At 42.6% G+C, this 17284-nt stretch overlaps 1 protein-coding gene across 1 annotated transcript; it reads right to left on the bottom strand.

Moving 5' to 3' along the window:
• Positions 1-9647: 9647 nt before the first annotated feature.
• On the bottom strand, positions 9648-16996 carry LOC146502727 (uncharacterized). The gene is made up of 4 exons (XM_085134376.1): positions 14752-16996; positions 14590-14652; positions 14428-14490; positions 9648-14324 (listed from the first exon to the last, which is right to left on the bottom strand). Exon 4 carries the CDS (start codon positions 13776-13778, stop codon positions 9708-9710), a length of 4071 nt encoding a protein of 1356 aa, XP_084990502.1. The 5' UTR covers positions 13779-14324; positions 14428-14490; positions 14590-14652; positions 14752-16996; the 3' UTR covers positions 9648-9707.
• Positions 16997-17284: the final 288 nt, after the last annotated feature.

Here is a 17284-nt window from a genome sequence, read left to right as displayed (position 1 = left end):
TTTAATCTTCGTCTTTATTACACTATTTATTTAGTTTTTTGTATTTATTAAGTTTGTGTCGCTTTTATTGGCCAGAACATTAATTATTCCAAGAGGACTGATATTTGTCGCTGATGCAGTGGTTCCTGATAAAACAGTGCGAAAACATCATATTTGGATTTGTCTGATTAACAGTATACTGCTTAGAACACAGACCAATAGTTTTGTATGTAGTGTAGTGCTGGCCTTGTTTTTCCTACTCCTCCTCCCTTGGCTCATGTGTGCATGTGTATCCCTGGAGGAACACTTTCTGGTTCCCTCTAGATCCCACGCCAGCACACCCAAAACTCGTCACCATTGTGACCTCCTGTGTGTGCCAGCCAGTGCACACACACACAGGCTCTATTAGTCTGGGGCAGGTTGTTCTGGTAACCCAGCTCAAAGAGCAGCAGCAGCTTCAGTGACAACACCTATCACAAATGACCTCCAATGGCACGATGAGCAGGATCATCTTCTCTGATGAGAGAAACTTAAAGTGCCACTAATAAAAGTGGATGTGTGACTTGTGCTACATCTCCTCCTACATGTACTGCTGCCTTTCTAGCAGCGTGGACATCTGTTGCTTCATGGATTGAAGTCCAAGTTCAAAAATGTAGACATTTTACAGGAGATCAATTAGTTTGTGTTAGTTTGACCGGCAGACATGTGTCGATTCAAATCAAAGGGCATGAGACTGGAAGACTTTTTCCACCACAACACACACCAAAGAACCCAACTAAAAGTAGCTGGCTTCCTTTTATACTCTACCTGATTCAGGTGAACATCTGGAATAGCCCAAGTCTGGGGATAGCAAACCAAATGAAAAAATAATCATCCACACAAGCAAAGCATCAAACCACAATCCGACACATGATAACATATACACTTCAACCACTTAATTAGAAACACTTTAACCACACTCCCCTAACCTGGCACATTGCTTTGCTCCAGGAGCTCACAAGCAGGTGATTGAGCTGCTTTTACTCTTTAGCTTCACATGCACGATAATGATGAAATGTGAACAGCTCTAAAAGCTTCTTGAAACTGACAAAAAACAGGAGGAAAAAAAGAGCCCTGAATTGTGGAAACAAGGTCTGAAAAGTTAAAAGTATTCAACATTGAAACTTCATCCAGTTCACACTACTGCTGCTTAACCAGGACAGCTGTTGTGTATTACATATGTGAGATGAGAGGCGCTAATGGCTAGGTTACAGTAATCTGTGTTTTCCCTGGATGCCAATCTCCCATAACACAATGTGCAAAGGCTCTGGCTGATACTGGCAGACCACCACCGTGACTGGCTGTGTTTAATGACTCAAATGAACCATCACTTTCTTAGACATTTCTTATAATGATTAACTCCTTGCTAGCATGGCCATCTCCCCGAGTTGCATGCTTTTACAAAGTCAGGAAGAGGATTTAAAGGTTATACTGTGCTCCGTGTAAATCCTGATAAAGCCATGCTGTATGTGGGAAAATCAAACTGCTGTGTTGTAGGTCAAGGTGAGTCTGTTTGCTATGGCCTTGGTTGCTCTTTTTCTCACATTATGGCTCAGTAGTAATACACCTGCACTTTTTTTGCCCCCCCCCCCCCCCCCCCCCCCCTCACCCCCCACCCCACACCTCCCACCCCGTTTGGTCGGATTCGTGCGTGTGCGCATGCGCGTTCAGATGTGCTCGGCGCATGCGCGTTCAGGTGTGAAAACACACCCTCTGGGCGGTATCGACTCCTCCTAGTGGGATGGCTTAGGTTATATAGGTATAAAAGTGATCCTTTCACATTCTAAGACCATCACCGCCACGGCCTAAGGAGCACAGACACATCGCGCTAAGGACCCCAACGACTCACCGACCTAAGGAGCACAGAATACCATCTGTATCAACCATGACACCCAGCCAGGACATCGCCCATGCCACAGCCGCTCTAGGTATGTCTACAGGAGTATGCAGCCGGGGTCCTCAACGTAAAAAGCAACGCTGTGAAAATGCCGTAGATGGGACTGTATTTAAGTTAGAATATCGCGGCGCTGAAGGGTATGTGTATACCATTAAATATACCGAAGGGACAGTTGTGCTTAGTGTAGATTGTGGCGAGGGATTGTTTTGGGGGGAACCCCAAAGCATCTCTACCAAAAACTGGAAGCTCTTCCGGACCGTAGTGTGTGCGGACCTGGACAATGTGGGCTTCCCAGAGGTGCTGTATGTTTCCCAGTGGAACAGTGCATCAGGCCCTGAGCTTTACAGGGTTGAGGCTGATCGTTTCAATCGCAACCCTGAAGACTTTATTTTTCTCAGTGCATGTGATGACAGGGATAGTCTTATTGCTTCCAGAGGGCTTGAAAACTGGAGGTTAAATCCTTACCCTCTAAACCTTGAAGAGCGCACAAGATGGTTTAAGGACTTGTTTTTTATACAGTGGTGCGACTGGAGAGGTTTGTCGCGTCTGTTTAGCCAGATTGACGACGCGATCAAGAGGGACAGACTCAACACTGCGTACGAGAGTATTAGAAAACGCCTTGTTTTTGACGATCTGGCGAGTTGTCCGAAGACTGGTTTGCCTGCTACCCTGTGCAAACCTAAAATCATAAGACCTTCCGACAACTAAACAATAAACTGGTAGGTTTAATGTGAGGGGTGTGTGTGGGGTTGCGTGTGTATCTATGTGACAAATTAAGAGCTTGTGGTTTTCATTTTACAGAGAATGACTCGCCGTCGTGGGACCTGTCAGAGTCACCATCAATAGGGCTGCTAATCCCGACCCCCCAGACTCCACCACCCTCACCATCATGCTCGCAGGACCCCCTCATATCAGACCTGTGGGAGGAAACTGTAATCGACATCAAACTCGCAACTCTCCACCTGTTGATGTTGGCGCTGAATGAGTTTCTACAAGAGACATGTTACGGATGCCAAACAGGCCACCCCAGTCAGGTGCAACACAGCTGCTTGCAGGAATTGTCTGAGTATTTCTTCGACACCTACTATGACGATGTGATGATAAGGCTCAAGACTGACCGATTCATCCCAGCCATCCAGCTGTTTGTACGCTCAAACACCACAGATGGGACTGGAACACAAATCCGCAGAGTTGCAGAACACCTCATGTGTGAACTGAGATCAGAGCGAAATATAGTATGCGCCATTAATGACAACATTGTGGACCTGCTAGAAGCAAGTACTTGCGCCCGACGTGTTAAACCAGCCATGCTCCGCATGATTGGAAACTACTGGGGTGGGAGACACCTGGTTTAATGTGTGCTGTTCAAGTATCCATTGTCTGTGATTGTGTCTGTGTGAAAATTAAATAAAAAGACGTGTTAACACCAACTTCTTAGTCATTTGTGGTTTGCACAGTCATGGAAAGCACATTGCATAAAATATATCATGATCCAGCCCATCCTGCGGGGTTGGCCAGTTTAAATAAGCTACGTATAGCGGCAGGGGAGGCATCAGGTGTAACACCTCCAATATCTCAGGTCAAACATTATTTAGAACAAGACGACACTTACACACTCCATAAACCTGTGAGGATCCATTTCCCCAGAAATAGAGTATTGGTGACAGGGATCGACAAACAGTTTCAAGCCGATCTGGTTGACATGTGTGAATATGTGTCAGATAATGATAATGTGAGATATCTGCTAACATGTATAGATGTATTCTCAAAATACGCATGGGTTAGATGCCTAACAAACAAGACAGCGAATGTTGTATCAGCTGCTTTTGAGGATATACTTAGTGAGGGTAGGATCCCTGTGAAACTACAAACAGATGAAGGCAAAGAGTTTTATAATACAACCTTTAAACAGCTAATGAAGCGATATAATATCAAACATTTCTCAACAGCTAGCGAGGTTAAATGCAGTATTGTCGAGAGATTCAATCGTAGCTTCAAGGGTAGAATGTGGAAGTACTTAACATCAGCCAACTCCCGGAGATATGTAGATGTCATACCAGATCTCACACAAGCATATAACAATGCTTATCACAGATCTATCCAAATGGCTCCGGCAGAGGTGAATAAGGATAATGAGAAGTCGGTGTTTAACGCGCTGTACAAAACGAGGCCTCAGAGGGAACTGTGCTTTAAATTTAATATTGGCGACACTGTACGAATATCAAAACTGAGAGGAAAGTTTCGAAAAGGATACGAGCAGACCTACACCGATGAGATTTTCACAGTCAAGGAACGTATAGGGAGACAGCCCCCAGTGTACAGACTAGCGGATCTAGCTGGAGAGGTATTGAAAGGGTCATTTTATGAGCCTGAGATACAACGTGTGGTTGTTGATGAAAACAAAACATTTAAAATTGAAAACATATTGGCTAGAAAAAAAGTGGGTCGGAAAAAGCATGTGCTAGTGAAATGGCTAGGATGGCCCGACAGCTTTAATTCGTGGATTCCAGAAAAAGACATCGTTGAGGCGTAATTAACTCAGATGACGCAGCTCTACACACATTCATTCAACACTGAGCATAGACGGAGAAAGCATGAATAAAAAGAACAACAACAATGCAGGCTTCTATGTAAGCCTCTTCTCGAATGCTTCGGCGCATGTTTACCCGGGTAATAAGATATCTAATTTTAGAACAAAGCTAGCAAAACCTATCGTTTTGGATCAGCCGTATGAGGTTGCTGTTATAGAGATACAGTACCCACGCATATGGATGTCTTTTCCACAATCAGATTCGCAAGTGGAAATTCATGACCCAGTCAAAGATGGAACCATCGCCGTAACCATGATCGAACTGTCTGTGGGTCATTATGCATCTGTGGAACAGATAATAAAAGAATTTAATTTTAAATGTCAGCAGTACCAAACCACTGGAGACCTTAAAATGCAATACAACACAGTTACTAACCATGCCTGTGTTATGGGACCTAGGGGCACTATTCTCACATTTAGAGGGAGACTGGCGGAAATCCTAGGATTCGAAACAGGAGAGCCGTTTGTACTTCATTATAAAAACACATATGCCCCGCACCCCGCAGACATATACGGGGGAAAATATAACATCTTTATTTATGCAGATATCGTTGATTACCAGCTTGTGGGTGACGCCCACGCGAGGCTATTAAGAGCTATAAATATCACGGACGATGACCGCCGCTTGCCTATTCTACAATTTGACAGCCCACACTACACACCTGTGTCAAAGACATTGATCGACGACATAGAAATTGATTTGAAAGACGATCGAAATCAACACATACCCTTTTTATACGGCAAGGTGTTTGTCAAGTTACACTTCCGACCGATAACCCACCATTTTTGAAAAAAAGGATGGCCGTCTACAACACTGATGACTCAAAATATGTAAAATACTACTTATCACAGGCTGGTGGAGAGCTCGGAGGGTATGTTGGGACCAGTACGCAATATGGGTCAGGGCTGGGTGGTTTGTTCCGCAGCTTGTTTAGATTTGCTGTACCACTGTTTAAAAAAGGAGTTAGCATAGTCAAACCACACCTAAAAACAGCCGCATCGGGCATAGTGTCTGATGTCATAACCAACATAACCAGACCCTCAACCACTAAGCAGGACGGTAGCGGATTGTATGTGTATACGCCCAGACCATCTAAGACCCCACCCCCAGGGCAACCGTTGTCTAAAAAGCGTAAAACCACAAAACCTAGCAGGAGAGCTAGCAAACGGACACCGTCACGCAGAGTGAAAAGACCCAGAACCAGTCGTTCTAAAACTGCAGAGTTTGACATATTCTAAATGGCACTGTTACACAGTCATTCTGGAGAATGTGTAAAAACAGAGCTGGACCTGTTTACTGTTCCCTACACACAGACTAGCATTGAGAAAAGTACATTTATCGAAATCCCACCTGTATCTGCAATCACTGATGGAGGGCCGATCGAGTTTTACATCTCATCGTCCGGTGAAGATTACCTGGATCTAAATGACTCATATATCTACACACGTGTGAGAATCACAAACGCTGATGGCTCAAACCTGGCTAGGGACGCTAATGTAGGATTTATTAATTATCCTGGATGCAGCATATTTAGTCAAGTTGATGTTAATTTGGGAGACCGCCTCATTAGTCAATCATCCAACACATATCCATACAGAGGTGTGATAGAATGTCTTATCAATTATAATAAGGACACTTTAGACACACAGTTCAGCACCGGGTTATTCTGTAAGGATACATCATCACACATGAATGACACATCTATAGAAGGAGAGAACCAGGGCCTGGTGACCAGAGGTGGCTACACAGCAAATAGCAGTATTGTTGAATTGATTGCACCAGTACATGCAGACCTGTTTTTTCAAGAAAAACTGTTACTTAATGGAATCGACCTGTCACTGAAATTTGTGCGCTCTAAAGACGAATTTGCTCTCATGACAGCGGATGCCAATGCATACAGAGTTAAAATTGTCTCAGCCAGTCTCTTTGTCAAGAAAGTTAGTGTATCACCGACCGTCAGACTTGCACACAGCAAGGCATTGCACCATGCAAACGCAAAATACACGGTAGACAGAGTGTCTTTAAAGACCTTCTCCATACCTGCAGGGGCTAGAATATCAACAAATGACAATTTATTTATGGGTAGGATACCTAAATTTGTGATCATTGCATTTATAGACAATGAAGCATACACTGGCTCCTACCAGCGTAATCCATTTCATTTTGAAAACTGCGATATAGAATTTATGTCTTTATATGCTGATAGTCAGGCTTATCCTGCTAAACCATTCCAGCCCAATTTCCAGAGAAAACACTATACCAGAGAATTTTACCAGCTGATACAAACCACAGGAAGACATTTAAAGGATAGATCTTTAGCTATTACGCGTGCGGACTTTGGTAACGGCTACACTTTATTCTGTTTCAATCTGGAAGCTGACGAAGGACATTCAGGGAATGTGTCGTTAATTAAAACAGGGAACGTGAGATTGGAAACCCGTTTCAGAAATCCACTACCCCGTACAGTGAACCTCTTGTGTTATTCGGTATTTGATTCAGTCATTGAAATATCTAACATGAGACAGGTGCTCTTGGACTACTATTGAGACAAAAACGGTCATGAACACTATAGAACTATCAGCCGTGATCGGCAGCATTATCAATAAAAACACACATTTCCTAGGCGTGTTAGCCTATGATCAGCTAACCACTGAACGGCTTCAAAGACTCCCTGCTATGAGTATTGTAAACACCCACCCTTCTACGATGCCCGGGGAACATTGGCTTGCTGTTTATATTTCGAGAGACAGACGCGGTTATTTTTTTGATAGTTTTGGTCACTCGTTAGACAGTTTTCCCCCAGCAATAAAGATGTTTCTTCTAAAAACTGTTCCACTGTTTTATATTCAGGAAAACAAGTGCAGAACGACTTCTCCATCACATGCGGTCAACACTGTGTATTTTTTTTATATCATGTGCAAAATGGTGTATCTTATGAGCGTGTGCTTAACATGTATGGGTCTGATTTAATTTGTAATGATGCTATGGTGTGTCGATTTGTCAACAACATACAACCTGTTGCTGTATGCAGTGATTACGTGTGTGTGCAATGCGGATACTGACATGTACTAATGAGAATAATAAAAACAACATGAGAGCATGATAATCGAGTCAATGGTATTTATTATCAAATCTCGTATATAAATATATAGATTTACAACATACATTGTTTAAACATAAATAAAAGAAATCAAACATTAACCAGTAATAAAAAAGAAAAACATATATTTAACAGTAATAAAGACATAATATATTTAACAGTAATAAAATAAAACAAAACAAAACAATTTAGCAGCAATAAGTGAAAAAAACATTACAGTAGAAAAAACACCAAACAGCAAATATTTTTAGCAGAAAAACAATTTCAGGTGCAATAAGAAAAAACCTGAATTCAAAAATCCAACCACTCTACAGGACCCCCCTTTAATTTGTTTTTTTTATTCTTTATTTTTTTTAGTGTACTATGTCGCAGCGGTCCACCAGGGGTGATCTTTTTTGGTGTGTGTTTTAAAAAACCAGGGTCTTCAGACAGTGTGTGATCGGTTTTATACATGGCGACGGTCTTACGTATGCCTGTGTTAGATATGGCTGATAACGGTACGTTTAAATCTGAGACAGCTTTTAAAAACTCTGTCCAGCCGATAGGTCTCAAACCCTCAGAGGGTGTGTGTGTGGTTGTGACGCCTTTAATTAGATCATAAATGTGTGAACCAGGGATGGTGTGTTTATCAACAACAATTTCGCCTTTGTCGTTGTAAGAGATCAAGTGTGGCGAACGGCTCACCGCTGATAGAATAAGTTCTGCATTCCTCCTACACCTTTTAGGTATGTATGTTAAAACATTCTCCGCAACAAGATCCCTCACCCCTGCATCACCATGAACAGGCGATGTGTCCGTCGACTGGGGTTGCACATCCCTGTTAAATTGTTCAGGTAATGATAAAGACAATACATTCTTTTCACGGGCACCTTGTCTCACAAGGGTAAGGTATCTTTGGAGAATATCGCTGTATTTTTTAGCCTTCTCATACACATCTATGTCAGAATCTTGTAACACTTGTAACATCTCCTTGTCCAACTCGTTCTGAGACTGTTGTCTGATGCTGTCTGTTTGCTGCTGCTGCTGCTGCTGCTGTTGCTTTATTAAGTCCAACTGGTGTTGGGGTACCAAAAACATCTTTTGCACATGTTCCATTTTCACCTGTTTGCTATCAGACTGGTTATGAAAGGGATTGCAGCCCCTAATAGCGGCAGTAAAAACCCTCCAGATTGGTTGATTGTCTTTCTCTTTTTCAAAGTTTTTATTTTTTTGTCTGCAATCAGTCTGATTATTGATTTTTTCTTTTTCAGCTGTTTGTACTGCTGATTGGTCAGTGGTATGTTACCATGCAATACATTAAAGGCTATCTCACACAGCGCATTGATAAAATCTAAGTTTGAATTACTAATAATAACTCTGCGTAGAGTAGGAGGAGCCCTGTATATCATCTCCAACAGAGACAGATTCCTCCGCATGCGTGATGACATCCTTTCACCTCTTTGCTGATTTTTGTTTTGGAATGTAAACAACCGGACGCTCTGATAGTAAATTTGTTCTGAGTCTTAAATAGTCCGGGGTCTTAGCTTTATAGTCTATTAAAAGATACCCGTATGTTGTGGATGTGGCATCATTAAACGCTTCTATAAAATATTTAGTATTACCCGGAAACATTTGCCTACCTAAAAGCATAACCTGATATTTATCTCTCGGATTTTTAAACAATATTAGATAGTTAGTGTTCAAGGAAATGGTTCTACTGGATTTTCCTTGAATAAACAAATTCTGAACTAGATATATACAACTCAAATTCCTATGATGCACATACTTTGTGAACACATTTTGAACTTCTAAATTGTTAGCTGCATCGTTCATTACATCGTCTATAATTAACAAATTGTTCTTTTCTGCAGGAAGAAGGGTGTCATCAGCAAGAGATTCGGGTATACCGTTAACAAAGTTTATGTCTCTTATCTTAAGAAGCTGGTCATATAATGGCTGCCAGCATGAGTATATATATACAATATTGTCAATGCTGCATGATATAATCCGGGAAGAATTTTCAATTATGCTTTTAACAAAAAAAGTCTTGCCGCAGTTACTGGGACCGCTGACCACCATACTGAACGGGTGCTGCAACCGGGCGTCAAACCCCTGTTCTAATTTAAAATCCATAAGGTACGGTTGTATAGTCTGGGAGCACACGGCGCTTATTGTAAACAACTTTAACTTTTTTCACAATGGTTTTATTCTTCAAATGAAGCTTCTTTTTATCGCGTCTGATGCTATCAGACACGGCAACTAGGTGTGCGTCTGATGTCTGATTGGTTACAAACTTGTGGACTAAACCTTTCAAGGATTCATGGGTGACAACTTTTGAGTTTAGTGCGTTCAGTGTCACGCCTTTACATTTGACCTGGGTCTTGCCCAACGATGTGTGATACGCGTAGCATTTTGGCCCACCGGAAACAAATTCCGCTATGTAATCCTCCACACCACCCTCTCCACAGTCTAATTCGCTTGTGAGATCCCCCAGAAACGGACCTAGAGGAGGCATCCACTCGCCAGGGCGTGCCGTGAAAATGACACTGTCCGTGTCACAATACAGCACGCGCTGCTGCAAGTTGTCTAGCAAATCATACAGCATGAGTCTGGCGTGTGCAGTGGTCATGGCCCCGACAAAAACATTAACGTCCTTAACACGGGAAGCTCTACCATCAGCATGCCGCCACTGCACCATTGCGACGTCGTCAGAGATGAAACAAAACTGACGCACGTCGTACTGGTCGCTAAACATTAGCTGGCTAAATCTGGAAGGGTCTGTAATGAGCTCAGATGATGCCATATTTGACCTCATGCTGAAACGACCCCATAACGAGTTTAGCAACAGCTTGTTACAGTTACGAACAGCTTTATTTACACAAATCTTGGATGGGTCTAGCATTATTCCCTCCTTCTCATAATACTCGTCTATGTACTTCTTCTGTTCGTCAGGTGTCTTGACGTGTTCAGGATACCCCGAGGCCTCCTGTTTGAGTTTTAGGAAGGCTTTCACATAGTCTTTAAACAATGTGTCGGTCTTATTGGGGAAATGCCACACCTCATCAATAGCAAGAACCCTGTATCCCTTCTCAACAGCTTTTTCAAGCTCAAATGAGACCCAAGTGCCTTTCAATACCCGCTCACTGTCCCTGTGTCCACATGCAGTATGCTGGTTTTGGTCTTCAGCACACATGCTGCAGAGTGGAAACATCAGTTTTCCGTGGCACCTGTAGGGAAGGACGGGGTGAAAAAGACCCTTAGGGGGGAGCACTGTGCATTTAACAAAGCCGAAATAATTTTCTAGCTTGTCAAAGTTGGTGTAAATGACTTGAGGGTGTCCTACAGGATAGTCTTTTTTAGACTGCACTGTGGGATAGAGACTGGTGAAGTCGTAGTAAAATATTTTTTCATCACAACCAGTCTTGTGGTACAGCTTTATAGCATTTGTGCGACCTCCAAAAAGAGCGTCTCGGGGATTCATGCGTTCTGGCTTTCTGTATGTGTGCATGAAAGCCACAACTGTAGGGTCTGTCTGCTTCAAGGCAGCCCATTCACATTCCCACATCACTATTACGTTCACACTGTGTTGTGATCTCAGTGCATCAACTTTGTCACAAAACATGCGATGCAGCAGTCCATAGGATGCTTTGCTGACAGGATTAACTTCGCTCTCGGGGTAACATTTAACACAGCCGTGGTGAAAACATCCTGCAAATTCATAAGCTGTATTACTTGTGGGGTCAAAACCGTCCACAAAATACGGTCCAACCCTCTGTTCGCCTCCTCTGAGAGCATGTTTTACCACTTTGTTGGTGGTGTGGGACACATATTGAAGCCATTCGATAGAGACGTTAGAAAACGTCTTATTCTGCTCAACGTATGCCCCGTCATACGTGAGAGCGAGCGTGTCTCTAGGCAGAAACAGCGTTTTATACACACCCATACTAAATGCAGCCAAGGTGGTATACATGAATGGATCAACTTGTGTACAACCCAGTAACGTGTCACGATAAATGCTGCATGCTTTACGCAGGACATCAACATCGTTAACACAGTAACGCCTGAGTTCAGCCTGAAAATCAAAGGGATTCTGTGAGGCAACCTGGTACCATTCCATGAATCGCACCTTATCGCTTTCAGACATGTACTCATAGCCGTAGAAGGAGGGGTCTGGGTACGGGCCCACATAATGCTCATTATCCCTCGTATTAAACCTGTGTGGGAAATGGCCCTTCTGCAGATCTTGAAAACCTAAAGCAGAGGGTATTTTGGCAAGGCCCATGGGCAAAAAGCTGAACGAATCAATCCATCGCTGGTCATAGTCCCTGTCATACATCAAAATCACACGGCTGCCACTCATTATGACACTAGGTGTTATGCACTGTCTGACAAAGTACTCGAGGAGTATGTAGTTGTCAAAGCCAGATGCATTATGTGCTATGAAAGTGTACCCACGAAACCTTGGGCGTCTGTAATGTTGCACAAACGCCTCCACACACTTTAATGTGTTAAATGTGAACTTATTGCCCTTCAGATCAGACGCACACACAAAGTTAGCCTCGTGTTTACCGTTGTGGTACCTAGTCTCGAAATCATATAAAATGTATTTATCGGTAGGCTTCTGTTTTTCAACAGGCTGTATGAAACACTGATGGTCGGAGTCTCCGGTTAATTTAGGCTCGCGGCAGTGCTCGCATCTAGGCTGGGCACATCTGTGTGGCGATTTCTTGGATTCTTTATATGTGGTGCCACAGTGCATGCAATGTTTCATATTATCACAGGGGATCATGTTGTGTTTTAATTCTGGTAATTTGTGTTGCTGGTAACAGTGTTGTGATTTGCAGATGCGGTTACAGTCGCTGCATTTCACTGTGGGACCCCTGTGGTGTTGACAGAGTGTATAACATGTGTTACATCTATGTTTACAGGAATGATGTAATGGTGAATTATATGTACTGTAACAGAAATTACACACATAGGATGCACCAAGAAAAGCGGTTGGGTTTAAAATCATGTGGTAATGTTGATTATGGAGATACATCATCAACGTGTTTGTGTTTGGCTCTTCATGTGTGAAAAAACATTCCAGGCGTTTACGCCCTTCTGTGTGGTAATAGATTACAATCTTAATGTTGAAGTGCTTCTCAAATTTACTGACATCTGTGAATGATACTTGCTGCTTGTCACATAGACCTACTTCAGCATGCATCCGTTTAGCTGTAGCGAGTTTTTCTAGCTCAGAGGCTGATGAGTTTAATGAATGTGCTATACATAGGGAGAAGCACAAATTGTTGTGTGTGTTGTTTGGTGTGTATAAATGTCTGCCTTTCTTTGAGAGAATCTCATCATAAGGGATTTGTGCCAGTCTTAAGCGAGCTCCACCACTACTGTTCTGAGCTACCGTGACAATAAACTCTAATTCATCATCACCGATAGATTCATCATTACTCTGCATAACTTGTGCAATTCGATCGAGAAACAGCTCTGGATCATACCGATCATCAGCGTTTAAAACAGCCTGAACATCTGAAGCCAGCGAGGGGCCACGCAGGACTACGTTTAGAACGCTGCCCTGTTGAGATCCAGCCACAGCTCGGTCTACCACATTGGCTAAGCACTCGCGCACTCGCGCAGGTACTTGTTCTGGATGATCAAGACTTATACCCCTAAAATCAAGGCGCTCACGCAATTCGCGAGCATTAAAATTAGGTATCTCTCTAATGTGTGGCTGGGAGCGCCTGCCAGATCCAGATTGCACAACGGGCTCAATCACGATAGTATCACTTTGTGAGAAATTTACAATGACTGAGGGGGTGTGTGGTGTTGCAGCGGTGCCCGGACACGCATGTGCGTCTGTAGTACTAGTAGAAGCGGTAACAGACTCAATAACAGCAGCAGCAGCAGCAGCAATACGGTTAGCATCAGTAACAACAGTGGTCCGAGCATCACCTGATGTACTACCACTATTATTAACAACAACAATAGACCCATCAGCAATAGCAGGCGTAGGAACAGTCTGACGAGGATGTGTATCAGATGAGGCTGATGCAGGCACACTATTAAGTCTAGCTACAATATTGTCTAATTTGTTATCTGTTTCTTCAGCCCACTGCATAAAAGCCTCTAAGTCAAAACATCTAACAGGACTGGAGGTTCCGTTATTATGTTTAAATAATTTATTTGGAGGGTCCATGGTCTGGATTTTAAAAGTCAGGGACTTGAAATTTTGCTGCAGATGATGTCTAATGTACTACACACTTTTTTTATGAATTTGATAAACTGTTGGTTTTGTATCTGTGCTTCTTGGTGGTATTGATTGAGTCTAGCTTCAATCAAACATAATTTATCAACTAATGAAGCTATATGACTCTGTTCAACAGGTTGAGCGTCTGAAACCTTCATGTAAGCATCATACGCCTCTGATATTTGAGAGTCTGTTATACCGTCGTCTTCAAAATCTACGTGTGAATCAATGCTATTTCTGACACATTCTGGTGGGGTGGGTATATGAACAAGATCGAAATCTGATATACTGTATTCAAAAACATCAGAGAAATCACGAGGCAAGCACTCACTCGGGGGTGTTGCAGGACCGCTGATGAAGATCGCTTCTGATTCTCCACTGTTGCACAAAGCTCCAGGTTTTTGTTGTTCTGGGAGGTCGATACTGTTTAAACATTCCAAAAACGTCTGGAGTACGGTGTCCTGATCATTATGTGGAGGGGTACTGTGCTGCAGTCTGTGAAGATAGATATGTGTTAAAACATTTATACATGTACCCATTTCAAACAGAATAAGCGTGTCTCCCTCTCTATCTCTTTTTATCTAATTTATATATATACCTTGTAGTGTGCGTTATTCCTGACGGCCCTGGTTCTCCGCACATAAGGTTCTCTGGCGTGGCTCTGTATGTGTAAAACGGTCGGTTTTAGAACATTTGGAATTGTTTAAACCCATTTGCTGTTTTTTTAAATACACAATTATACACCCCGTTGTATACATACCTTTTGTAAGGATGGGCTCTGTGGTCGCGGTGTCTGAATGTTTTCCTGCTCAGTTTGTTAACCCTGGAACAAATCAAAGAAAAACTCTGTTATTATATAATTTAAAACAATCGCAAGCTTAAAACATACATACGATTAAAAATCGCGTAATTCTGTACACACCTTGTGCCTGTTAGAGATGTTGTTCCATCTTTAAAATCCCCCGTTTCTAAAGAAAAGGGTGCTGTGCCGTTCTCCCGAACTCCTGAAAATTAAGCTTTTGTTTTAGGAAAAAAGATAGTTTGAATATCCTATAATATGTTAACATAACACTTTTAAAAATACAATAATAGGTTTTGTTTTACTTACCGCTTAAGATGTCCATGTTATAAAGAACGATGATAGTTTTGATGGTCTCAAAGAAAGTGATGTTGTCGCGACGAATGCTGAGTTCACCCTGAGCTTCGCATAGGTCTCGGTTAAATACCTTCTCCAGGAACAATGCCAGTACACAACTGCTTCACACCTTAAGTTCACACTCCCATGCTACTTCCCAGAGTTCTCGAAGAGACAAAAGACACCTAGTCTGGAGGTCCTGTTTCCCACCATCAACCTTACTACACCCCACCCTCCCCCCTACCATTTGTCTAGACAGGTTTGCCTTAGTTCAACATTGCGAAATCCCGATTTTTAAATAAAATGATCGCATCAACCCTGGAAAGAAAACTAGTTAAATTAAATAAAACGCTTGTGAACATGCCGACATTACCCATTCGGAAGAAATTCCCACTTGTGCCGTTTTCAAAATAAATTGCATGTATCGCAGCAAGCTGAGATATTGTCAGGTTTATAAAATTAGTCTAGCCTCAGTACACAACTGCTTCACACCTTAAGGTTCACACTCCCCAAGCTACTTCCCAGAGTTCTCGAAGAGACAAAAGACACCTAGTCTGGAGGTCCTGTTTCCCACCATCAACCTTACTACACCCCCCCCCCTACCATTTGTCTAGACAGGTTTGCCTTAGTTCATCATTGCGAAATCCCGATTTTTAAATAAAATGATCGCATCAACCCTGGAAAGAAAACTAGTTAAATTAAATAAAACGCTTGTGAACATGCCGACATTACCCATTCGGAAGAAATTCCCACTTGTGCCGTTTTCAAAATAAATTGCATGTATCGCAGCAAGCTGAGATATTGTCAGGTTTATAAAATTAGTCTAGCCTCAGTACACAACTGCTTCACACCTTAAGGTTCACACTCCCCAAGCTACTTCCCAGAGTTCTCGAAGAGACAAAAGACACCTAGTCTGGAGGTCCTGTTTCCCACCATCAACCTTACTACACCCCACCCCCTACCATTTGTCTAGACAGGTTTGCCTTAGTTCATCATTGCGAAATCCCGATTTTTAAATAAAATGATCGCATCAACCCTGGAAAGAAAACTAGTTAAATTAAATAAAACGCTTGTGAACATGCCGACATTACCCATTCGGAAGAAATTCCCACTTGTGCCGTTTTCAAAATAAATTGCATGTATCGCAGCAAGCTGAGATATTGTCAGGTTTATAAAATTAGTCTAGCCTCAGTACACAACTGCTTCACACCTTAAGGTTCACACTCCCCAAGCTACTTCCCAGAGTTCTCGAAGAGACAAAAGACACCTAGTCTGGAGGTCCTGTTTCCCACCATCAACCTTACTACACCCCACCCCCTACCATTTGTCTAGACAGGTTTGCCTTAGTTCAACATTGCGAAATCCCGATTTTTAAATAAAATGATCGCATCAACCCTGGAAAGAAAACTAGTTAAATTAAATAAAACGCTTGTGAACATGCCGACATTACCCATTCGGAAGAAATTCCCACTTGTGCCGTTTTCAAAATAAATTGCATGTATCGCAGCAAGCTGAGATATTGTCAGGTTTATAAAATTAGTCTAGCCTCAGTACACAACTGCTTCACACCTTAAGGTTCACACTCCCCAAGCTACTTCCCAGAGTTCTCGAAGAGACAAAAGACACCTAGTCTGGAGGTCCTGTTTCCCACCATCAACCTTACTACACCCCACCCCCTACCATTTGTCTAGACAGGTTTGCCTTAGTTCAACATTGCGAAATCCCGATTTTTAAATAAAATGATCGCATCAACCCTGGAAAGAAAACTAGTTAAATTAAATAAAACGCTTGTGAACATGCCGACATTACCCATTCGGAAGAAATTCCCACTTGTGCCGTTTTCAAAATAAATTGCATGCATCGCAGCAAGCTGAGATATTGTCAGATTTATAAAATTAGTCTAGCCTCAGTACACAACTGCTTCACACCTTAAGGTTCACACTCCCCAAGCTACTTCCCAGAGTTCTCGAAGAGACAAAAGACACCTAGTCTGGAGGTCCTGTTTCCTCAATGTCTGGGAGGTGTGGGGTGGGAGGTGTGGGGTGGGGTGAGGGGGTGAGGGGGGTGAGGGGGTGGGGGTGGGGGGGGGGGGGGGGGGGCAAAAAAAGTGCAGGTGTATTACTACTTGGCTCCCATCGCTCTCTGTCAGACCTAATTAGTAGACCAGTGCAGCTACAAGACATGAGTCAGCCTCAAACAGTCAAGAAGGTGAGAGTAATGAAAGTTAGTACCTCCACTGCACAGGTGGGAAGCAACAAGTATAAATCCTTCGTTATTGTACTTAAGTAGAATTTTTGAGTTTTCAGACATTTATAGATGC

This window comes from Neolamprologus multifasciatus, chromosome 15 (assembly GCF_963576455.1).
Source record: "Neolamprologus multifasciatus chromosome 15, fNeoMul1.2, whole genome shotgun sequence".
Taxonomy (NCBI): domain Eukaryota; kingdom Metazoa; phylum Chordata; class Actinopteri; order Cichliformes; family Cichlidae; genus Neolamprologus; species Neolamprologus multifasciatus.
This window is presented reverse-complemented; position numbering and strand designations above follow the sequence as displayed.

Excerpts from the sequence above, each read along its gene's own strand:
- LOC146502727 (XM_085134376.1), bottom strand. The coding sequence starts at position 13,778 with ATGGACCCTCCAAATAAATTATTTAAACATAATAACGGAACCTCCAGT.